We start from the raw sequence: 25,821 nt of genomic DNA, 5'->3' as shown, positions 1-25,821 counted from the left end.
TATTGTAACTATACATTGTTTGCACTGTTTTCTAAGACTATACTGCATATTTTTGGTATTGTGTACATATATCTTGTGTATATTTCCTATCCTCTTACTGAGGGTACACTCTGCGATACTTTGGCATATTGTCATAAAAATAAAGTACCTTTATTTTTAGTATAACTGTGTATTGTGTTTTCTTATGATATTGTGCATATGACACTAAGTGGTACTGTAGGAGCTTCACTCGTCTCCTAGTTCAGCCTAAGCTGCTCTGCTAAGCTACCATTATCTATCAGCCTATGCTGCTAGACACCCTATACACTAATAAGGGATAACTGGGCCTGGTGCAAGGTGCAAGTACCCCTATGTACTCACTACAAGGGAGTCCAGCCTCCTACAACTGGGCACTCAGAGCAGTCCAGTGTGCCAGCAACACCTCTGTTTCCAAGATGGCAGAGGTCTGGGGCACACTGGAGGAGCTCTGGGCACCTCCCCTGGGAGGTGCAGGTCAGGGGAGTGGTCACTCCCCTTTCCTTTGTCCAGTTTCGCGCCAGAGCAGGGCTGGGGGATCCCTAAACCGGTGTAGACTGGCTTATGCAGAGATGGGCAGCATCTGTGCCCATCAAAGCTTTTCCAGAGGCTGGGGGAGGCTACTCCTCCCCAGCCTTCACACCTATTTCCAAAGGGATAGGGTGTTACACCCTGTCTCAGAGGAAATCCTTTGTTCTGCCTTCCTGGGCCAGGGCTGGCTGGACCCCAGGAGGGCAGAAACCTGTCTGAGGGGTTGGCAACAGCTGCAGTGGAGACCCCGGAAAGGCAGTTTGGCAGTACCCTGGTTCTGTGCTAGAGACCCGGGGAATCATGGAATTGTCTCCCCAATGCCAGAATGGCATTGGGGTGACAATTCCATGATCTTAGACATGTTACATGGCCATGTTCGGAGTTACCATTGTGACGCTATACATAGGTAGTGACCTATGTATAGTGCACGCGTGAAATGGTGTCCCCGCACTCACAAGGTCCTGGGAATTTGCCCTGACCAATGTGAGGGCACCTTGGCTAGTGTAACTTTGCACCCAATCTTCACCAGGTGAAGGTTAGACATATAGGTGACTTATAAGTTACTTAAGTGCAGTGGTAAATGGCTGTGAAATAACGTGGACGTTATTTCACTCAGGCTGCACTGGCAGGCCTGTGTAAGAATTGTCAGATCTCCCTATGGGTGGCAAAAGAAATGCTGCAGCCCATAGGGATCTCCTGGAACCCCAAAACCCTGGGTACCTCAGTACCATATACTAGGGAATTATATGGGTGAACCAGTATGCCAATGTGAATTGGTGAAATTGGTCACTAGCCTGTTAGTGACAATCTGTAAAGCAGAGAGAGCATAACCACTGAGGTTCTGGTTAGCAGAGCCTCAGTGAGACAGTTAGGCATCACACCGGGAACAGATACATATAGGCCACAAACTTATAAGCACTGGGGTCCTCGCTAGCAGGGTCCCAGTGACACATAACAAACATACTGACAACATAGGGTTTTCATTATGAGCACTGGGCCCTGGCTAGCAGGATCCCAGTGAGACAGTGAAAACACCCTGACATATACTCACAAACAGGCCAAAAGTGGGGGTAACAAGGCTAGAAAGAGGCTACTTTCTCACAGGAAGATGTCAGCATTTCAGAAGCTAAGTAAAAAGACTTGTTCTCTGGGTTAGGGGAACATCTTCAAGTCTCAGTAATGCATTTCAAAAGGGCAAGGGCAGAGAGGAGAACACCTCTCAAAGTCTATGGGTTCAGCAAAGCGGGAGTGCGGATTCAAACGCTTTCTTTTCGTCTCTCAAAGACCAGCTGGGAAATGGTATTTTAAAGTTCATAGGGCAAGGTGATATGTCAGTCCATCGTTCCACATGATGTTGAAAGTGTACCATCCAATAGAAAATGATCAAGTGACTCAAACTGCAACATAGCTGTGAATTCTCAGGTCCGTCTTGAGAACAGAGTCCATCTGTACTCTTCCATTCAAGCTTGCAACAATTGTATACATTACCAGTCCACAGTCGTAAATATTCTGTCCTCAAGGACAACTTCTCAGTCTCACTATGTGTAGAACAATAGACATCTATTACCAAGCTAGCATTCTCATGAGAACAAAATCTAGAACAAAGGTTCATGTTAGCAAGATGACTAGACATTTTGTGCACAGAATACAGGGCTTAACAGGCCTCCCTTTGGCTAATGCAAGTGAATAAAACAATACAATAAATCATGCAAATAAAACACATTTTAATTATGCAACTATAAATTCAACATTAGTAAACTTTCATTAGTGTTCATGTTAGAAAGTATCTCAAAGACAACAATACATCTGTACTTTTTCCTAGTTTCAACACAGATTGAAGCTTTGGGAAAGGTAGACCAGAAGCCTTAATCCAATACTGTAAAAGATGGCACACTGGTCCTGATTGGCCTAACAATGTAGTGTTCTGTATTTTAAGGGAAACAGTTTGCAGTCTGTCCTAAATGTGCATAATACTACATAGTAGTCCTAGATATTAAGGCCCTGTTAAACTATGTTACAGGCATAGAGGGACACGTAGATTTGCTTTTGGATTGAAATATGTTATTGGCATAAATGATTAGCACAGCATTTCTAAGCATTATTAAACACATCTTCCCAAATGAGCAAGCAATCTCAACCCCAGCTTACGAGTAACATCTTCAAGTATATCAAATGTACATACTTCCAGTTAAAACTCAGATATATCTTTCTAGGGGCCAGAGGCCCAGTTGCTGGCATAGTGGGCTTATGTGTGAGGAAGTGAACAGACCAACTGAGGCATCCAGATACAGGTCCTTAATTCCCTAGAACTTACAGACAAAACCTTCAGGCATCCATTTCCACTGATACACTCCCCCTCATTTTAGAAAACAAGAGGCATTCTTGAGACATATTGATGATGAGAGCTCCTCAACAGTACATTATGACACAATTATAGGTCAACTCTATACTACAATTCTGTCACTGGTTTGCCATGCTTAACACTCCTGTGCTGCCTCAATTTGAGAGATTGTGCATGTTTTGCCCTCATGTTTCACTACCTAGCTCCCTAGGAACCACCTTGATACTACCCATCACCAATAATTTCTTTTTGCAGCTCCTACAAATTGAAGAGGGTCGTTTTTGATCTCACTACACCCTCCTTAAAAGGATGTACTTGGTTTCAGTAAGCTAGCATTATTATTTGGTTCCTGAGTTTCACAATCAACAGTCATACTTTTTACAAGAACTAGATGGTTGCCCATGAGTTCCATAGGGCCTGGAAAACTGGCCTGACATAGGAAATGCAAAAACTACATTCTCCCCATGTGCAGCATTGGACATGGGAAAAGATACTTGGGGAGGGTGCCCTAGTCACTTGCATTTTGCAAACCAGGTAGCATTGTGGTGTCTGAGTCAATGTGTTTTAAGAACTGTTTGCTTTAGAGACATTGTCCTCAGCCGTTTCAGGAGGAAAGCATGGAACATCAAGCTCTTCATATATTTTGTAAGCAAGAGAAAACACTCAGATAGGTTGTCTTTGAGAAGATGGCTCCTGTGACAGTAAAGGTAGATCTGTTTTCTTTGTGTTGTTGAGCTGTTCAAAAAGGATCATGTATTCTGCACCAAGGTACGGTATGTGACATCACCAGCAGTTTCTTAAGGACAGGCTAGCAATAGTATCTGCTACAACACAAGGACAAGCTTATTCAAGGAGGGGAATTGTCATTCGCAGTGCCAGGAAGTCACGCTGATAATGATTCTGTGTCTGGAGCAGGAAGAAGATTTCAAGGTGCACTTTCTATGGGTCTCCTTTTCACCTTGCCATTCGTAGGAGAAGAATGATGCCTATTACATTTCTCATCTTGCAAGGAGAAGCATAAATAGCTTTGAAGTCAGATTTAAGGCCAGAAAGCCCCTGGTCTCCTTCTCCTTCACTGACTAAATGTGCATTTTCTGTCAGAAAAAGAAAGACATAAATGTTATGATTCAACTTCAAGCACCACATGCAATTCATGTGGCTATCAAACAAAGGCAGAGTTTGCCTGCATTTTGTAAAGTGTTTATTCCTTGATTTAGGAGAGTCATGTTCCAAAGGAATTTGAAGAAATGTCTTAATCATGTCTTAATCAAATCCAAAGACTGAACAAATACATGTCCTATTATGTGTGTAATGCTGAAAAGAAGACCTGACATCCAAAGAGCCAAGCAGTATACTTATGAAGCAGAAACCACACTGTCACTGGACGCCAGTCTCGAGCCATCTGACATCCATTTGAGCATAATGAAAGTCAATGGATCCACTCTGAAGCCTGGGGATATTTCAAAAGATAAGGAATCTTTGGGAAGAAATATCCACTAAAAACAGAACTCTGCTATGCATCCAGGGCCTCCACTCTTCAATGAATACACTATGAAGTATTTCAAAACCACTGCTATGAAATTTCAGACAAAGATTCTGACTGGTAAGTTACTGGAGTACATCTGTTGAGACTGTTTATAGCTATATCATTTTCAAACGAATATGTTCATTGTCAATGTATTTCATTCAATGTAAGTCTAGTAGGCTATAATGATATGACCCAGCTTCTCAAATTTTAATAGCCAATGTTCAAAAAGTTAACAATGTTTACTCAGTCTTTTATTTACTAAGCATGCATTATGACATACTTAAATAGAAAATCAGTAAACTAATATACATGCATGTAAATTAAATATGACCTAATCACAAGATTTTTTCTTGTTTGTGTGTTCTGACTTACGTTCTGTTTCATATGAGTTTTTTCTAAAGCTTTCCAGATCTGTTCATCTGTGTATTGGTTTAGAGGGTCCAAATTTGATCTAAAATATTAGGAAAATAAATTTAACTGCAGTTAATTATTGGAATATAGTGTTTTGAAGTGAACAGTTTTTTATCCCGAGAAATGACATATGATGATGAAATTCACACAATACTTTTTTTATTGTTGCAAATGAAAAGTCCTTTTCTGGTGAACAGTCCTACTTAACTTGCACACACTGGTTTGCAAACACATTCATAGCCTATGCTTAACCTGCTCAAACGAGCTGGCTGTACTCCTCTAGATGCCTCTTACTTTCCCAAACCCTCTACAACTTCTTCACCCACCAGACTCGGTGAACCTGTTCCCAAATGTGTCCATTAGATTAAAATTAAATTATAATTAATAAAATGAATTACATTTTAAACAGTTTTTATTTTAATTAAAAAAGTAGCAAATACATCATATAATATAGATTCATTTTTAGAGTTAAAACGTATCTGTAGGAAAGTAGCCTCTTTCTAGCTTTGTTTCCCCCACTTTTGGCCTGTGTGTCAGTGTGTTTGACTGTATCTACTGGGATCCTGCTAATCAGGCTTCCAGTAGTTATGCTCTCTCTCTTAAATTATGGTTTTTACATACTGGTAACCCAGTATTTCACCCAAAATTAGCATACTGGTGCCCACTTACAAGTCCCAAGTATATGGTACCTAGATACCCAGGGCACCAGGTTTCCAGGGGATCCCTATGGGCGTCAGCATATCTTTTGCCACCCATAGGGAGCCCATGCAAAGGCTTCTACAGGACTGTCATTGCAACCTGTGTGAAAAGGTGCATGCACCCTTTCACTGACATTTACACTGCACAAGCTCACTTATAAAGCACCCCTATAGCAGGCCCTCCAGCCCTGAAGGCAGGGTGCAGAGTACCTGCGTATGAGGGCCTCCCTGCACAGGCAGAGGTGCCTCCACGACCTCCAAGGTCCCTGTTCTGGCACAAGACTGGACAAAAGAAATGGGAGTGACCACTCCCCTGTCCATCATCACCCCAGGGGTGGTGACCAGAGCTCCTCCAGAGTGTCCCTGCGTTCTGTTATCTTGTTTTCAGAATGGTCAGGGAACTCTGGGACACCTGAGTGGCCAGTGCCAGCAGGTGACATCAGAGACCCCTCCTAATAGGTGCTTATCTGGTTGGGTGACCAATCCCCCTCTCAGGGCTATTTAGGGTCTCTCCTGTGGCTGTTTCCTCAAATTCGGTTTTTGCAAGACTCCAACAGGAATCCTCTGCAACCCCTGCTTCACCTTCTACTGTCCTATCAAGCTCAGAACTGCTCCAGGAACCCTACAACTGCAACAAATTATCCCAGAAACCTACTGCAACTCTGTAACTTCAGCTCCTGCCAGCAACTGCAACAGTTTCCAGGTTGTGCACGCTCTGAAGACTGCCTATCTTCATCCTGCAGCAGAAAAATCAAAGGAATCTCCAGTGGAGTGACGGAGTCACTTCCCTGCTTCAGGAGTCACCTCACTGCAATGACAACTGGTATTCTGGGTCCCCTCCCCTATTGACGAGCGTGGATCCTGGAACACAGGTGGTGGACCGAAGATACCCAGACTGACCAAAGGTCCAACTGTCCAAATTTGGTGGAGGTAAGAGCTTGCCTGGGCGAGCCAGACAGTACCCCTGTGCACCGCATGTTTTGCAGCTCCTAGGGCTTCTGTATGCTTCTCCAAGGAATCCTTCGTGCACAGCTCAGCTCAGGTCCCCAGCACTCTATCCTGCAATGCTCAGCACCCTGAGTTGTTCTCCGGCGGCGTGGGATCCCTTTCTGTAGTGCTGCAACGACCGCGATTTGCAACTCCTTTGTCCCTGTGTGCTGGGGCGCCTGTGGGTGCTCCCTGGTCTTCTGAGGGCTCTCTGAAATGCTGTGAAGCTCGCCTGTCTCCTCAGTCCGAGTTGAGACCCCCAGGTCGCCCCTCGGCCCAGTGTAGGAGGCTGGACTGGCTTGTAGTGAGTACCAAGGGGTACTTGCACCTTGCACCAGGCCCAGTTATCCCTTATTAGTGTATAGGGTGTCTAGCAGCTTAGGCTGATAGATAATGGTAGCTTAGCAGAGCAGCTTAGGCTGAACTAGGAGACGTGTGAAGCTACTACAGTACCACTTAGTGTCATATGCACAATATCATAAGAAAACACAATACACAGTTATACTAAAAATAAAGGTACTTTATTTTTATGACAATATGCCAAAGTATCTTAGAGTGTACCCTCAGTGAGAGGATAGGAAATATACACAAGATATATATACACAATAGCAAAAATATGCAGTATAGTCTTAGAAAACAGTGCAAACAATGTATAGTTACAATAGAATGCAATGGGGAAACATAGGGATAGGGGCAACACAAACCATATACTCCAAAAGTGGAATGCGAACCACGAATGCACCCCAAACCTATGTGACCTTGTAGAGGGTCGCTGGGACTATTAGAAAATAGTGAGAGTTAGAAAAATAACCCTCCCCAAGACCCTGAAAAGTGAGTGCAAAGTGCACCAAAGTTCCCCTAAGGACAAAGAAGTCGTGTTAGAGGAATAATGCAGGAAAGACACAAACCAACAATGCAACAACTGTGGATTTCCAATCTAGGATACCTGTGGAACAAGGGGACCAAGTCCAAAAGTCACAAGCAAGTCGGAGATGGGCAGATGCCCAGGAAATGCCAGCTGCGGGTGCAAAGAAGCTTCTACTGGACAGAAGAAGCTGAGGTTTCTGCAGGAACGAAAAGGGCTAGAGACTTCCCCTTTGGTGGACGGATCCCTCTCGCCGTGGAAAGTCGTGCAGAAGTCTTTTCCCGCCGAAAGAACGCCAACAAGCCTTGCTAGCTGCAAATCGTGCGGTTAGCGTTTTTGGACGCTGCTGAGGCCCAGGAGGGACCAGGAGGTCGCAAATTGGACCAGCAGAGAGAGGGGACGTCGAGCAAGATAAGGAGCCCTCTCTGAAGCAGGTAGCACCCGGAGAAGTGCCAGAAACAGGCACTACGAGGATGCGTGAAACGGTGCTCACCCGAAGTCGCACAAAGGAGTCCCACGTCGCCGGAGACCAACTTAGAAAGTCGTGCAATGCAGGTTAGAGTGCCGTGGACCCAGGCTTGGCTGTGCACAAAGGATTTCCGCCGGAAGTGCACAGGGGCCGGAGTAGCTGCAAAAGTCGCGGTTCCCAGCAATGCAGCCCAGCGAGGTGAGGCAAGGACTTACCTCCACCAAACTTGGACTGAAGAGTCACTGGACTGTGGGGGTCACTTGGACAGAGTCGCTGGATTCGAGGGACCTCGCTCGTTGTGCTGAGAGGAGACCCAAGGGACCGGTAATGCAGCTTTTTGGTGCCTGCGGTTGCAGGGGGAAGATTCCGTCGACCCACTGTAGATTTCTTCGGAGCTTCTGGTGCAGAGAGGAGGCAGATTACCCCCACAGCATGCACAAGCAGGAAAACAGTCGAGAAGGCGGCAGGATCAGCGTTACAGAGTTGCAGTAGTCGTCTTTGCTACTATGTTGCAGGTTTGCAGGCTTCCAGCGCGGTCAGCAGTCGATTCCTTGGCAGAAGGTGAAGAGAGAGATGCAGAGGAACTCGGATGAGCTCTTGCATTCGTTATCTAAAGTTTCCCCAGAGACAGAGACCCTAAATAGCCAGAAAAGAGGGTTTGGCTACCTAGGAGAGAGGATAGGCTACTAACACCTGAAGGAGCCTATCAGCAGGAGTCTCTGACGTCACCTGGTGGCACTGGCCACTCAGAGCAGTCCAGTGTGCCAGCAGCACCTCTGTTTCCAAGATGGCAGAGGTCTGGAGCACACTGGAGGAGCTCTGGACACCTCCCAGGGGAGGTGCAGGTCAGGGGAGTGGTCACTCCCCTTTCCTTTGTCCAGTTTCGCGCCAGAGCAGGGCTAAGGGGTCCCCTGAACCGGTGTAGACTGGCTTATGCAGAATTGGGCACATCTGTGCCCAACAAAGCATTTCCAGAGGCTGGGGGAGGCTACTCCTCCCCTGCCTTCACACCATTTTCCAAAGGGAGAGGGTGTAACACCCTCTCTCAGAGGAAGTTCTTTGTTCTGCCATCCTGGGCCAGGCCTGGCTGGACCCCAGGAGGGCAGATGCCTGTCTGAGGGGTTGGCAGCAGCAGCAGCTGCAGTGAAACCCCAGGAAGGGCAGTTTGGCAGTACCAGGGTCTGTGCTACAGACCACTGGGATCAAGGAATTGTGCCAACAATGCCAGGATGGCATAGAGGGGGCAATTCCATGATCTTAGACATGTTACATGGCCATATTCGGAGTTACCATTGTGAAGCTACATATAGGTAGTGACCTATATGTAGTGCACGCGTGTAATGGTGTCCCCGCACTCACAAAGTTCAGGGAATTGGCTCTGAACAATGTGGGGGCACCTTGGCTAGTGCCAGGGTGCCCTCACACTAAGTAACTTTGCACCTAACCTTTACCAGGTAAAGGTTAGACTTATAAGTTACTTAAGTGCAGTGTAAAATGGCTGTGAAATAACGTGGACGTCATTTCACTCAGGCTGCAGTGGCAGGCCTGTGTAAGAATTGTCAGAGCTCCCTATGGGTGGCAAAAGAAATGCTGCAGCCCATAGGGATCTCCTGGAACCCCAATACCCTGGGTACCTCAGTACCATATACTAGGGAATTATAAGGGTGTTCCAGTAAGCCAATGTAAATTGGTAAAATTGGTCACTAGCCTGTCAGTGACAATTTGAAATAAATGAGAGAGCATAACCACTGAGGTTCTGGTTAGCAGAGCCTCAGTGAGACAGTTAGGCACTACACAGGGAACACACACATATAGGCCACAAACTTATGAGCACTGGGGTCCTGACTAGCAGGGTCCCAGTGACACATAACAAACATACTGAAAACATAGGGTTTTCACTATGAGCACTGGGCCCTGGCTGGCAGGATCCCAGTGAGACAGTGAAAACACCCTGACATACACTCACAAACAGGCCAAAAGTGGGGGTAACAAGGCTAGAAAGAGGCTACTTTCTCACACAACCCCCCCCCAAACGAAGGACAATAAGGCTAACCTTGGCCAGTTGAGACTTTATTGTCTAAGTGGTGATAAGTAGAGAGTAGCTCTGCAATAGACTGGTTACTCCCTTTATCATCCACTATATGGTTACTTCCCTGTGGGGATGTAAACCACCCTGTTTGAAGTTTTTTAGTTAAGCAACAATGTGAAGATGTATTTTCAGAGTTTCTATCAGTAAGTTTTAGTTTAGAGCAGTGGGAATTGTCCACTGAACCTATTTGTAGTGATGGAAATGCCAGACAGGGATGCTGTCTCAGGAAAGCCATAGCTGGGCAACACCTTTGTCCATATGGCTGGAAGAGAGAACAGGGATGCTGTTTCTCTTGAGTTGGAGCAGGGCAGGGATGCTGTCCTAAGTGTTGTGAGGCAGTGCAGGGTTTCTGCACTAAAGTTTCTCTGGGAGGGTTGGAGGGATGCTCCATGTTAACTAAAATGGTGCTCTTTTTCTCACCAATGTTAGTTATCCCACAGAGAGGTACTTCTACCTCAGGGAGTACAGTTTTGCCAACTGATGATTCCCTTGGAACAGGTGCCACCCCAGGAGAGGTTTCTCGCACCACAGGAATGGTATCCTGAATGGTAGGGTGGTTAGGGGATACTGTGATACCCTTTTTACCTGTTGATGGAGAGGGATCCTGAGTTTTCAGGCCTTCTCTCCTTTGCTTTTTCATTTCAGTAGAAATGAGAGGGAACAATTCCTCTGGGATGCCCAGCATGGCTGCATGGGCATAAAACTCTACATCAGCCCAACCTGAGGCCTCTAGGTCATTACCTAAGAGACAGTCTACAGGTAAGCTAGGTGATACCACCACCTGCTTAGGGCCAGTAACTCCACCCCAACTAAACTGAATTATAGCTAAGGGAAGAAACTTAGTGGAGTTATGGACATCAATAATCTTATACTGTTGTCCAATGATGTGTTGTTCAGGAGGCACTAGGTTTTCAGTCACCAAAGTGATACTGGCACCTGTGTCCCTGTAGGCCAAGGCCTCAACACCATTTATTGAAACTGTCTGCCTGTACTTATCCATTGTAAGGGGACAAGCAGCCAGTGTGGCAAGGCCAATGCCACTAGGTGTGACAGAAACTGTCTTGGGACTGACTACCCCAGTTTCTATGATGGACCCATAAGTGAACCCAACTACACCCTTTGCTTGACTGTTGCCAGCAGTCCCACCACTAGTACCACTACTGCTAGGGGCACTAGAGCTTGATGTATTAGTGGTGGTAGGCTCAGGGGGTTTACCTGGACAGGACTTATCCCCTGGCCTATGGCCTCTATTTTTACACACAAAGCACCAAGGCTTTTTAATGTGTGTGGGTTGAGAAGAAGAGGAAGAATTAGTTTTATCCCCACCCTCTGAAGAGTGTTTAAGATTTGAAGTGGAATCTTTGGTTTTACCCTTATCCCCATGCTTATCTTGAGATTTTTCACCATCTTTCTTCTTATTGCCATCTTTGTCACCCCCTGTATGAAACTTTCTGTTCACCCTTGTTCTGACCCATTTGTCTGCCTTCTTTCCCAATTCTTGGGGAGAGGTCAGATCAGAGTCTACCAGGTACTGGTGCAACAAATCAGACACACAATTATTAAGTATATGCTCTCTCAGGATTGTGTTATACAGGCTTTCATAATCAGTAACTTTACTGCCATGTAACCACCCCTCCAAGGCCTTCACTGAATGGTCAATGAAATCAACCCAGTCTTGTGAAGACTCCTTTTTGGTCTCTCTGAACTTTATCCTGTATTGTTCAGTGGTTAAGCCATAACCATCCAGGAGTGCATTCTTAAGAACTGTAAAATTATTGGCATCACTTTCTTTCACAGTAAGGAGCCTAGCCCTACCTTTTCCACTAAATGATAGCCATAGGATAGCAGCCCACTGCCTTTGAGGGACATCCTGTACAACACAGGCCCTCTCAAGTGCAGCAAACCACTTGTTAATGTCATCCCCCTCCTTATAAGGAGGAACTATCTTGTGCAGATTCCTGGAATCATGCTCTTTTGCAGGATGACTATGGGGAATACTGCTGCTGCCACCATGGGTTTCTAAACCCAACTTCTGTCTTTCCTTCTCTAATTCTAAAGACTGTCTATCCAAATCCAGCTGTTGCTTTTTAAGCTTCAGTCTGGTTTGTTCCACTCTCAATCTATTGAGCTCCCTTTCCAACAATCTGTCATCAGGGTGGGTGGGAGGGACATTTCTAGATACAGAGGTATGATGGGAATGAACAGAAGGAGACCTGTCCCTTACAGAGGGCACCCTAACAGCTTGGCTAACAGTATAATGTGAGAGCACACCATCAGTATGGTGTGATTCAACCTCTGTACCAACTATGCTAGACTGTCTAGTAATGGGCAGGCTAGGAGGTTTCTTTCCTGAATCTTTTCCTGGGGGAGTCCCTGGATCAGATTGGGAACCATTTGCTACTTTTTCAACAGATGTGGCCCCTATGGCCTTATCTTGTTCTCTAAGCATGTTAAGCAATAATTCCAAAGAAGGATTCTTCCCTACACTCAAACCTCTCTCTATGCAGAGACTCCTTGCTCCTTTCCAGCTAAGGTGATCATATGCAAGTTTGGACAGATCAACATTTTGGCCTGTGCCAGACATTTTTAGAGAGAGTTAAAGTGATAGAAAAAGAGAAAAAAGTTTTCAGAACTTTTTAGAAAGACAGAAAAAAAACTTTTTAAACTTTTAAGAACTTTTTGAAAGTTTAGAAGTACTTTTCAGCACTTACAAAAGAGTGAAAAGAGGAAATGCAAAACTTTTTGGCTATGTGTATATACACTGACCTTGTTTTGTATATTTTTCTCTTATGAAAAGTACAATGACAAGAGTGGTAAGTAGTCTCAAAGCACTTATCCCACCGCTGCACAACCAATGTAGGAGGCTGGACTGGCTTGTAGTGAGTACCAAGGGGTACTTGCACCTTGCACCAGGCCCAGTTATCCCTTATTAGTGTATAGGGTGTCTAGCAGCTTAGGCTGATAGATAATGGTAGCTTAGCAGAGCAGCTTAGGCTGAACTAGGAGACGTGTGAAGCTACTACAGTACCACTTAGTGTCATATGCACAATATCATAAGAAAACACAATACACAGTTATACTAAAAATAAAGGTACTTTATTTTTATGACAATATGCCAAAGTATCTTAGAGTGTACCCTCAGTGAGAGGATAGGAAATATACACAAGATATATATACACAATAGCAAAAATATGCAGTATAGTCTTAGAAAACAGTGCAAACAATGTATAGTTACAATAGGATGCAATGGGGAAACATAGGGATAGGGGCAACACAAACCATATACTCCAAAAGTGGAATGCGAACCACGAATGCACCCCAAACCTATGTGACCTTGTAGAGGGTCGCTGGGACTATTAGAAAATAGTGAGAGTTAGAAAAATAACCCTCCCCAAGACCCTGAAAAGTGAGTGCAAAGTGCACCAAAGTTCCCCTAAGGACAAAGAAGTCGTGTTAGAGGAATAATGCAGGAAAGACACAAACCAACAATGCAACAACTGTGGATTTCCAATCTAGGATACCTGTGGAACAAGGGGACCAAGTCCAAAAGTCACAAGCAAGTCGGAGATGGGCAGATGCCCAGGAAATGCCAGCTGCGGGTGCAAAGAAGCTTCTACTGGACAGAAGAAGCTGAGGTTTCTGCAGGAACGAAAAGGGCTAGAGACTTCCCCTTTGGTGGACGGATCCCTCTCGCCGTGGAAAGTCGTGCAGAAGTGTTTTCCCGCCGAAAGAACGCCAACAAGCCTTGCTAGCTGCAAATCGTGCGGTTAGCGTTTTTGGACGCTGCTGAGGCCCAGGAGGGACCAGGAGGTCGCAAATTGGAACAGCAGAGAGAGGGGACGTCGAGCAAGGTAAGGAGCCCTCTCTGAAGCAGGTAGCACCCGGAGAAGTGCCAGAAACAGGCACTACGAGGATGCGTGAAACGGTGCTCACCCGAAGTCGCACAAAGGAGTCCCACGTCGCCGGAGACCAACTTAGAAAGTCGTGCAATGCAGGTTAGAGTGCCGTGGACCCAGGCTTGGCTGTGCACAAAGGATTTCCGCCGGAAGTGCACAGGGGCCGGAGTAGCTGCAAAAGTCGCGGTTCCCAGCAATGCAGCCCAGCGAGGTGAGGCAAGGACTTACCTCCACCAAACTTGGACTGAAGAGCCACTGGACTGTGGGGGTCACTTGGACAGAGTCGCTGGATTCGAGGGACCTCGCTCGTTGTGCTGAGAGGAGACCCAAGGGACCGGTAATGCAGCTTTTTGGTGCCTGCGGTTGCAGGGGGAAGATTCCGTCGACCCACGGTAGATTTCTTCGGAGCTTCTGGTGCAGAGAGGAGGCAGACTACCCCCACAGCATGCACAAGCAGGAAAACAGTCGAGAAGGCGGCAGGATCAGCGTTACAGAGTTGCAGTAGTCGTCTTTGCTACTATGTTGCAGGTTTGCAGGCTTCCAGCGCGGTCAGCAGTCGATTCCTTGGCAGAAGGTGAAGAGAGAGATGCAGAGGAACTCGGATGAGCTCTTGCATTCGTTATCTAAAGTTTCCCCAGAGACAGAGACCCTAAATAGCCAGAAAAGAGGGTTTGGCTACCTAGGAGAGAGGATAGGCTACTAACACCTGAAGGAGCCTATCAGCAGGAGTCTCTGACGTCACCTGGTGGCACTGGCCACTCAGAGCAGTCCAGTGTGCCAGCAGCACCTCTGTTTCCAAGATGGCAGAGGTCTGGAGCACACTGGAGGAGCTCTGGACACCTCCCAGGGGAGGTGCAGGTCAGGGGAGTGGTCACTCCCCTTTCCTTTGTCCAGTTTCGCGCCAGAGCAGGGCTAAGGGGTCCCCTGAACCGGTGTAGACTGGCTTATGCAGAATTGGGCACATCTGTGCCCAACAAAGCATTTCCAGAGGCTGGGGGAGGCTACTCCTCCCCTGCCTTCACACCATTTTCCAAAGGGAGAGGGTGTAACACCCTCTCTCAGAGGAAGTTCTTTGTTCTGCCATCCTGGGCCAGGCCTGGCTGGACCCCAGGAGGGCAGATGCCTGTCTGAGGGGTTGGCAGCAGCAGCAGCTGCAGTGAAACCCCAGGAAGGGCAGTTTGGCAGTACCAGGGTCTGTGCTACAGACCACTGGGATCATGGAATTGTGCCAACAATGCCAGGATGGCATAGAGGGGGCAATTCCATGATCTTAGACATGTTACATGGCCATATTCGGAGTTACCATTGTGAAGCTACATATAGGTAGTGACATATATGTAGTGCATGCATGTAATGGTGTCCCCGCACTCACAAAGTTCAGGGAATTGGCTCTGAACAATGTGGGGGCACCTTGGCTAGTGCCAGGGTGCCCTCACACTAAGTAACTTTGCACCTAACCTTTACCAGGTAAAGGTTAGACATATAGGTGACTTATAAGTTACTTAAGTGCAGTGTAAAATGGCTGTGAAATAACGTGGACGTCATTTCACTCAGGCTGCAGTGGCAGGCCTGTGTAAGAATTGTCAGAGCTCCCTATGGGTGGCAAAAGAAATGCTGCAGCCCATAGGGATCTCCTGGAACCCCAATACCCTGGGTACCTCAGTACCATATACTAGGGAATTATAAGGGTGTTCCAGTAAGCCAATGTAAATTGGTAAAATTGGCCACTAGCCTGTCAGTGACAATTTGAAATAAATGAGAGAGCATAACCACTGAGGTTCTGGTTAGCAGAGCCTCAGTGAGACAGTTAAGCACTACACAGGGAACACACACATATAGGCCACAAACTTATGAGCACTGGGGTCCTGACTAGCAGGGTCCCAGTGACACATAACAAACATACTGAAAACATAGGGTTTTCACTATGAGCACTGGGCCCTGGTTGGCAGGATCCCAGTGAGACAGTGAAAACACCCTGACATACACTCACAAACAGGCCAAAAGTGGGGGTAACAAGGCTAGAAAGAGGCTACTTTCTCACACCCAGGTATCGCCTTTCCCACCAAACACGTCTTTTTGCGTGAGCCAAGGCATGTTGGCAGAATCTAATGACGAAAACCAGCTTGCATCCTTCTACTCGACGTGGGACCTCTCTTGCACAAAGCAGGAACCCGCAGCTATCTTCTTTGGTGCATTTCTGACTTTTTCTTCCCACAGGAGAATCCACTTTTGCACCTTCATCCGGGTTAGCAGGGGCTCCTGTTCTTCCTGGACTCTTCAGCTGTACTTGGACTTGGTCTACTCTCTCTTCAGGTCTTCAGGTCCAGGAATCCATTGTTGGTGACTTGCAGTCTTGCTTGGTTTTTGCATAATTCTTTATAACAACTCCTAGTGTGTTCTGAGGAAACTTGCTGTACTTTACTCCTGCTTTCCTGAGCTCTGGGATGGGGTACTTTACTTACCTTTGTTGTTTTCTTACACTCCCAGCGCCCCTCTAAACACTACTCTTGCCTAGGTGGGAAACCGACATTCGCATTACACTATTTTAGTATATGGTTTGTGTTCGCCCTAGGCCCATTGTGATCTATGGTGATTTTGACTATTTACAGTATTTTCGGACTGTTTACTTACCTGATTTGTTTACTAGTGTATATTTTGTGTATAATACTTACCTCCTAAGTGAGTATAGCCTCTAAGATATGTTTGGCCTTGTGTCCCTAAAATAAAGTACCTTTATTTTTGGTAGCATTGAATATTGTCTTTCTTCTGTGTAAGTACTATGGCCCTCATTACAACTCGGTGTAATGAGGGCCATAGTGTTAACTTGGCGGTAGCACCGCTAACAAGCTGGCAGTAATTACCGCCAAATTATGACATTGGCGGTTTGGCTCATGCCAAACCGCCAATGTACCACACCATCCGCCACGGCGGTAAAGACCGCTAGGCTGGAGACAACAGTCTCCAGCCCTGCGGCCGTCACTAGTCCGCCTGCAGGATAATGAGCCCGCATACCGCCATGGTTTTCATGGCATCTGTACTGCCAAGAAAACCGTGGGGGTAGGCACTATCAGTGCCAGGGAATTCCTTTCCTGGCACTGATAGGGGTCTTCCCCACCCCCCTCCCCAAAGTCCTCCCCCAACAGCCACGGCCCCCCTACCACTTCCCAAAGCTGATAGGGCCCCGTCCCCAATCCCACACCTCCGAACTCCATGGGCCCCCTCTTACATAACCCCCACCCCTCCACTCACGCAGGCACAGTTCACACACATACACGTGCACACACATGCGCACACACATACACGATACATCCTGCATTCATACACGCACTCACACACCCACTCTATACACTCACAGTCACACCCCCATTCACACACACATCACACAACACCCCCCATCCCCCTCCCGTGTCGGACGATCACTTACCTGTCTCGGTGGTCGTCCGGGAGGGAACGGGTTCCATGGGCCTGCTCCGCCGCCAGCACCCCGTCACCAGAACATCGCCACGCCGAATACTGCAACGTAATTCGGTGGGCGGTGTTCTGATGACGTGGTGGTGGCGGAGGAGCAATCTCCACTGCACCGCCGACCGCCAGTATGGCTGCTGGCAGCTCTCCGCCCAAATTATGGCGGAATGTCTCCAGCACTCATAATATGGTGGTCGGAAGACCGCCAACATTGGCAGTCCTCGGTCTGGTGGGACTTCGGCGGTCTTCATAGAAAACCGCCGAGGTCATAATGAGGGCCTATGTGACTACAGTGGTATTGCAAGAGCTTTGCATGTCTCGTAGTTCGGCCTTGGCTGCTCTGCCTACAGCTACCTCTAGACAGCCTGGCTCCTAGACACTGACTAAATTTGACTAATAAGGGATAACTGGACCTGGTATAATGTGTAAGTACCTTAGGTACCCACTACAAAGGCGGCCAGCCTCCTACATTGGTGGTGCAGCGGTGGGATGAGTACTTGTAATTGCCTTATCACTGTTCACTGGTGCTTTCCACAAGAAGGTGTACTCTGCACTTAGAGCTATATATATGTATCCCTAGCTGTCTCACATGCATTCCAAAAACTCTAAAACGTTTGCTTAAAAATGCGATGAAGTAGGACTTTTTCTTTTTCTCAACTTTACTCTAACTTTTTTATCACTATATCTTCCTTATCAAACTACCTATGAGAACCTAAACTTTGAAAGTTTGAAAGGGCTTTGCTTGGACAGAAGTCTAGGGATTGGGAAAAACCCTAACAAAGATTTCTTTTTAAACCTCCTTCTCCAGGATGACCAAGAACAGTCTGGTCACCAGGTAGAAGAGGAGGTGGAGGGAGATTCTAACCAGGTAGATTTAGGAAAGGGTCCTGAAGATCCAGGGGAGGGTACTTCCACAGATCTTTCCACTAACAAACCTCCTATCCTAGTGTAGCTGGTAGTGGGAAGGGGTCACACTCAGGTAGGGCTCTCTTCACACCTAGAGGCCAGGTAGCTAGGGTTACACAAGTTAGGGAAAGATCAACCTCTGCTCACTCTCATGTCACTTCAGTCTCAGAAGTGTCAAACACATCCAACCCTGAGGATAACTTCCTAGATAGGGAACTCAAAAAGATGAGGTTGGAGGAGGCCAGACTAAGGCTGCAACAGCAACAGTTGGCCTTAGATAGGGAAGCCCTAGCTGTGGAAAGGGAAAGACAGGGTTTGGGGTTAGTTCCCCATGGTGGGAGCAGCATAAACAGTTTCAGAAGTTATGAGGTCAGAGAGGACAACATTAACTCCAGAAATTTACATATGATTGTTTCCCCATACAAGGTGGGAGATGATGTTCAAAAGTGGTTTTCTGCACTTGAGAGGGTCTGTAAGGTTCAAAGGGTCCCTCAAAAGCAGTGGGCTGCTATAATTTGGTTGCCCTTCTCTGACAAAGGGAGGGACAGACTCCTCACTGTTAGGGAGGAGGACTCAGACAATTTCAATGTTCTAAAAAATGCACTAATTAATAGTTTTGGGCTCACCATTAATGGTTTTGGGCTCAGACAGAATTAGGTTCATGGAAACCAAGAAAGAATCTTCACAAGATTGGGTTGACTTTGTGGACTGTTCTGTCGAAGCTTTAGAAGGTTGGTTACATGGCAGCAGAGTGTCTGATTCCCAGAGTCTGTATAATCTGATTGTGAGAGAGCATCAATTGAATAATTGTGTGTCTGATTTATTGCACCACTATCTTTTGGACTCAGATCTGACCTCTCCCCAAGAATTGGGAAAGAAGGCAGACAGATGGGTCACAACAAGGGTGAGAAGAAAAGCACATACAGGGGGTGGCAAGGACAAGAAGAAGGATGGTAGGTCACATGACAAGGGTGGGGACAAAGATAAAAAGTCAGAGTCATCATTGGGCAGAATCCTTACCAATAATCAGAAAAAGCCTTGGTGTTACTTGTGTAAAAACAAAGGCCATTGGGCAAGTGACCCGTTTGTCCCAAAAGGAACACCAAACCTCCCACCACCACAGCCCCCACTGCTTCCTCTAGTGCCCCTAGTAATAGCAGTGGTGGTGGGAAAACACAACAAATAGCCAATGTATGGGTGTAGCTAGTCTCACTTTTGGTAATGTAGTGGGGGTTTGTCTAGTTATGGAGACCACTGAGGCTCTTTTAGTTTCTGATGGTGGCATTGACCTTGCCACCTTGGTTGCTTCGCCCCTTAATATGGATAAGTACAAGCAACTACCCCTAATAATTGGTGTTCAGGTTGAGGCCTACAGGGGCACAGGTGCCAGTATCACTAAGCTGATGGAAAAAATGGTTGCCCCTGAGCAATACCTACTTGGTCCTCAGTACCAAGTTACTGATGCCCATTACAATACTGTTAGCCACCCCAAGGCTGATGTGAATCTCAACTGGGGTGGGTTACTGGTCCTAAAAAAGTTGTTATATCCATTGATCTGCCTGTAGAATGTCTATTGGGCCATTATTTGGAGACTTCAGCTTGGCCTGAAGTGGAGTTGGAGGCTTATGCAGCAATGCTGGGCATTCCAGGGCACATCTTTACTCTTACCAGGCTCAGGCAAAGAAGACAGGGAAACTTGAATCCTGGAACAATGGACCAAGTGCTCCCAAAAACTAGGGGTAAAAACGGCAAACCCTTGTCCACTTTCCCTCCATCTCCCTTGAAATTTCCCCTTTTGATGAGGAGGAGTCAACTCCTTGTGCAGAACCTACACTAGAGGAGCTTCAAGCTGACACAGCTGAACTCTTCGGTGCAGGGGGGCCTGCCATGGAGGACCGGAGCGTGGCACAGCAGACCTATCCCATACTAGAGGGTCTAAGACAGCAAGCTGTCAAACAAGATGCTGGGGATATCAGTGGCTCACATTGAGTTTATTGTGAGAAAAATCTCCTTTATACTGAAGCGAGGGACCCAAAACCTGGTGCTACCAGGAGACTGGTCATTCCCTTGCAGTATAGGGAATTCCTCCTAACTCTTGCACATGATAGTCCCCTGGCTGGACGTCTGGGGCAAAGTAAAACTTGGGACAGACCGGGCCCTCACTTTCACTGGCCTCATATGTCAGAAGACACAAAAGAGTTTTGTTGCTCTTGTGTCACATGCCAAGCCAGTTGCAAGACTGATGGCATCCCAAAGGCCACCTTAATCCCACTGCTTGTGGTTGTGGTGCCCTTTGAAAGGGTAGGGGCTGACATTGTTGGCTCCCTTGACCCTCCAACTGCTTCTGGAAACATATTCATCTTAGTGGTAGTGGACCATGCCACAAGATATCCAGAAGCCATCTCCTTAAGGACCACTACAACTCTTGCAGTGGCAAAGGCCCTCCTGGGAATATTTTCTAGGGTGGGCTTCCCTGAAGCGGTAGTATCAGACAGGGGTAGTAACTTCATGTCTGCATACTTGAAAGCAATGTGGAAGGAATGTGATGTAACCTATAAATTCACCACACCCTATCATCTACAGACAAATGGACTAGTTGAGAGATTTAACAAAACTCATGATCATGGGACTCTCTGAAAAACTCAGAAGGAGATGGGATGTCCTCCTGCCATGCTTCCTTTTTGCCTACAGGGAGGTACCCCAGAAGGAAGTGGGCTACAGCCCCTTTGTGCTCCTTTTTGGTCACCCTCTTGTCAAAGAGGGGTGGGAGCAACCCTTGAAGCCCCCTAAACAAGACATTCTGGATTATGTGCTAGGACTAAGATCTAGAATGGCTGAGTACATGAAAAAGGCCACTAAAAACCTCCAGGCCAGCTAAGAGCTCCAAAGGCAATGGCATGACCAGAAGGCTGTCCTGACTGAGTACCACCCAGTACTGAAGGTGTGGGTATTGAAGCCTGTGGCACCAACAGCACTCCAAGACAAATGGAGTGGCCCACATCTCAGTGGACAAGAAGGGTGAGGTCACCTACCTGGCGGACCTAGGCCCTCCAAAAAGTCCCCTGAGGGTACGTCATGTGAACCGACTGAAACCCTACAATGATAGGGCAGATTTGACCCAACTCATGGACACTGATGAGGGCCAGGAAGAAGAGAGTGAACCTCTGCCTGATCTCTTCTCCAACTCTGCAGCTGATGGCTCAGTAGAGGGGGTTGTCATTGCAGACTGCCCTACAGCAGAGCAAAAGGAGGATTGCAAGAATCTCCTAGGCCAATTCTCTGAACTCTATTCACTCACACCTGGTCAGACTTCTTGGTGTGCGCATACTATTGATACTAGAGACAGTTTGCCTGTAAAAAGTATTATTTATAGGCAGCCTGACAATGTCAGAGACTGTATTAAATCTGAGGTTCAGAAGATGTTGGACCTAGGTGTCACTGAGCACTCAGACAGCCCCTGGGCCAGTCCAGTGGTGTTTGTCCCCAAACCTCATACTCAAAATGGAAAAAGGGAAATTAGGTTTTGTGTTGACTACATAGGGCTCAATACAGTTACAAAAACAGATACTCTCCCTATACCCATGCCAGATGAGCTGATAGATACACAGGCATCTGCCAAGTATCTGAGCACCTTTGACTTGACAGCAGGGTATTGGCAGATCAAGCTATCAGAGGATGCTAAACCAAAAACTGCATTTCGACCATTAGAGGGCATTATCAATTTACAGTTATGCCCTTTGGTCTGAAAAATGCACTTGCCACTTTCCAAAGGCTGGTGAATACCATCCTCCAAGGTCTGGAAGCATTCAGTGCAGCATATCTGGACGATATTGCTGTATTTAGCTCCACCAGGGATGACCACCTGGTCCACCTGTGGAAAGTTTTGGAGGCCCTGCAAAAGGCAGGACTCACTATCAAGGCTTCAAAATGCCAGTTAGGGAAAGGGAAAGTGGTTTATCTGGGACACCTAGTCGGTGGGGAACAGATTGAACCACTACAGGGTAAGATCCAGACTATTTTAGACTGGCCTCCCACTACTACTCAGACCCAGGTCAGAGCTTTTCTTGGTCTCACTGGGTATTACAGGAGGTTCATTAAAAACAATTGCTCCATTGTTGCCCCTCTTAATGACCTCACCTATAAAAAGATGCCTAAAAAGGTATTGTGGACAGCCAGCTGTCAAAGAGCTTTTGAGGAGCTTAAGTAGGCTATGTGTACTGCACCTGTCCTAAAAAGCCCAAATTACTTAAAAGAAATTCATTGTCCGGACAGATGCTTCTGAACTGGGGGTTGGGGCAGCGCTATTACAGCTAAACTCAGAAAGCCAGGAGCAACCGGTTGCTTTTATCAGTAGAAGGCTCACCCCTAGTGTAGGAAGGTAGCCTCTTTCTAGCCTTGTCACCCCCACTTTTGGCCTGTTTGTGAGTATATGTCAGGGTGTTTTTACTGTCTCACTGGGATCCTGCTAGCCAGGGCCCCAGTGCTCATAGTGGAAACCCTATGTTGTTAGTGTGTTTGATATGTGTCATTGGGATCCTGCTAGACAGGACCCCAGTGCTCATAACTTTGTGGCCTATATATGTTCCCTGTGTGGTGCCTAACTGTATCACTGAGGCGCGCTAACCAGAACCTCAGTGTTTATGCTCTCTCTGCTTTTAAAACTGTTACTGCAGTCTAGTCACTAATTTTACCAATTCTGATTGGCACACTGGAACACCCTTATAATTCCCCAGAATATGTTGCCTAGGTACCCAGGGTGTTGGAGTTCCAGGACATTCCTATGGGCTGCAGCAATTCTTTTGCCACCCATATGGAGCTCAGACAATTCTTACACAGGACTGCCACTGCAGCCTGAGTGAAATAACGTCCACGTTATTTCACAGCCATATTACACTGCACTTAAGTAACTTATAAGTCACCTTAATGTCTACCCCTCACTTAGTGAAGGTTAGGTGCAAAGTTACTAAGTGTGAGGGCACCCTGGCACTAGCCAAGGTGCCCCCACATTGTTCAGGGCAATTTCCCCGGACTTTGTGAGTGCGTGGACACCATTACATGTGTGAACTACATATAGGTCAGCATCTATGTGTAGCGTCACAGTGGTAACTTCAAACAATTGCCATGTAACATGTCTAGGATCATGGAATTGTCCCCCCAATACCATTTTGGTATTGGGGGGATAATCACATGCATCCCTGGGGCTCCAGCATGGACCCCGGGTACTGCCAAACTAGCTCTCTGGGGTTTTCTCGGCAGCTACAGCTGCTGCCAACCCTCAGACATGTTTCTGCCCCCTTGGGGCCTGGGCAGTCCAGCCCCAGGAAGGCAGAACAAAGGATTTCCTCTGAGAGAGGGTGTTACACCCTCTCCCTTTGGAAATAGGTGTTAAGGGCCTAAGAGGAGTAGCCTCTCCTGGCCTCTGCAAATGCTTTGAAGGGCACAGATGGTGCCCTCCTTGCATAAACCAGTCTACACCAGTTCAGGGATCCCCCAGCCCCTGCTCTGGCGTGAAACTGAACAAAGGAGAGGGGAGTGACCACTCCCCTGTCCATCACCACCCCAGGGGTGGTGACCAGAGCTCCTCCAGTGTGTCCCAGACCTCTGCCATCTTGAATGCAGAGGTGTGAGGGCCCAATGGAGACCTCTGAGTGGCCAGTGCCAACAGGTGATGTCAGATACCCCTCCTGATAGGCTCTTACCTAATTAGGTAGCCAATCCTCCTCTGAGGGCTATTTAGGGTCTCTCCTGTGGGATTCTCTTCAGATAACGAATGCAAGAGCTCACCAGAGTTCCTCTGCACTATCTTCTTCGATTTTTGCCAAGGATCGACCGCTGACTGCTCCAGGATGCCTGCAAAACCGCAACAAAGTAGCAAGAATACTACCAGCAACATTGTAGCACCTCATCCTGACGGCTTTCTCGACTGTTTCCTGGTGGTTCATGCTCTGAGGGCTGTCTGCCTTCACCCTGCACTGGAAGCCAAGAAGAAATCTCCCGTGGGTCCACGGAATCTTCCCCCTGCCAACGCAGGTACCAAATTTCTGCATCACTGGTCCTCTGGGTCCCCTCTCATCTTGACGAGCGTGGTCCCTGGAACACAGGAGCTGGATCCAAGTGACCCCGACAGTCCAGTGGTCCTTCTGTCCAAATTTGGTGGAGGTAAGTCCTTGCCTCCCCACGCCAGACAGTAATCCTGTGTACTGCGTGATCTGAAGCTGCTAGGGCTTCTATGCACTTTTGCAAGACTTCCTTCGTGCACAGCACAGTCCGGGTCCCCAGCACTCCGTCCTGCATTGCCCAACTCGCAGAGTTGACCTCCGACTTCGTGAGACCCTCTTTTGTTGTGCTGAGATGACCGCCGTGCTCAGATTTCTTGAACGCCTGTTCAGGTACTTCTGTGGGTGCTGCCTGCTTCTGCATGGGCTATCTCTGTTGCTGATTGCCCCCTCTGTCTCCTCCTCCAAGGGGCGACTTCCTGGTCCTTCCTGGGCCTGGGCAGCACCCAAAATCTTTAACCGCGACTCTTGCAGCTAGCAAGGCTTGTTTGTGGTCTTTTTGCGTGGAAACAACTCTGCATCCTCCAGCATGCCGTGGGACATCTTCTGACCACAGTAGAAGTTCCTGGCACCTTCCGTTGTTGCAGAATCTTTGGCTTCTTCCACCAGGAGGCAGCCCATTTGCACCTTCATCCGGGGTTTAGTAGGCTCCTGCCCCCCACCCCTGGACACTTGCGTGACTCTTGAACTTGGTCCCCTTCCTTTGCAGGTCCTCAGGTCCAGGAATCCGTCTTCAGTGCTTTGCAGTCAGTTCTTGTCTATGCAGAATCCCCTATCTCGACTTTATTGTCTTTCTGGGGTAGTAGGGTAAGTTTACTCCAACTTTTCAGGGTCTTGGGGTGGGGTATCTTGGACACCCTTAGTGTTTTCTTACAGTCCCAACGACCCTCTACACACTACACTAGGCCTGGGGTCCATTTGTGGTTCACATTCCACTTTTGGAGTATATGGTTTGTGTTGCCCCTAGGCCTATTTTCTCCTATTGCATTCTATTATGTTCTACAGTGTTTGCACTACTTTTCTGGGGGCCAGATGTAGCAATTTCCGCATTTGCGATTCGGAAATTGTGAGTCGGTGCGACTCGCAATTTCCAAATCGCAAATGCGGATGCAGAACAGTTTCTCAGACACCGTCTGCGATTCACTACGGGGTCGCAAAGACCCACCTCATTAATATTAATGAGGTGGGTCGCATTTTGCGACCCCATAGCGAGTCCCTGCACTCACAGTGACTGCTTTTTAAATAAAGCAGTTTTTTATTTTTATTTTGCAGTCCGTTTTCCTTAAAGGAAAACGAGTTGCAAAAGAAAAAAAATAACGAAACCATTTGGTTTCGTTTTTTCAGAGTAGGCAGTGGGCCATTGGACCACTGCCTGCTCTGAAAAACCCTTTTTGGCAACATTAACAAAGGGGAAGGGGTCCCCTGGGGACCCCTTCCCTTTTGCGAATGGGTTACCACCAGTGTGACACTGGTGGTAACTGCGAATTGCTTTGCGACCGCGTTTGCGGTCACAAAGCAATTTGCCATCGCGGTGCGAGTCGCAAATAGGAAGGTCCCCTTCCTA

General features: G+C 47.2%; 1 protein-coding gene across 1 annotated transcript in view; it reads right to left on the bottom strand.

Annotated features, from left to right (window-relative positions):
- LOC138249528 (ATP-binding cassette sub-family C member 5-like) overlaps positions 1-25,821 on the bottom strand; it is a 2,567,733-nt gene that overhangs the window by 192,381 nt on the left and 2,349,531 nt on the right. Inside the window, exon 25 of the mRNA XM_069203478.1 lies at positions 4,788-4,866. Coding sequence (XP_069059579.1) covers positions 4,788-4,866 — 79 coding nt within the window. The remainder of the gene's footprint in view (positions 1-4,787; positions 4,867-25,821) is intronic.

Source organism: Pleurodeles waltl, chromosome 8 (genome assembly GCF_031143425.1).
Source record: "Pleurodeles waltl isolate 20211129_DDA chromosome 8, aPleWal1.hap1.20221129, whole genome shotgun sequence".
NCBI lineage: Eukaryota > Metazoa > Chordata > Amphibia > Caudata > Salamandridae > Pleurodeles > Pleurodeles waltl.
Note: the sequence above shows the minus strand (reverse complement) of the source record. Positions and strands in the feature narration are given on the sequence as shown.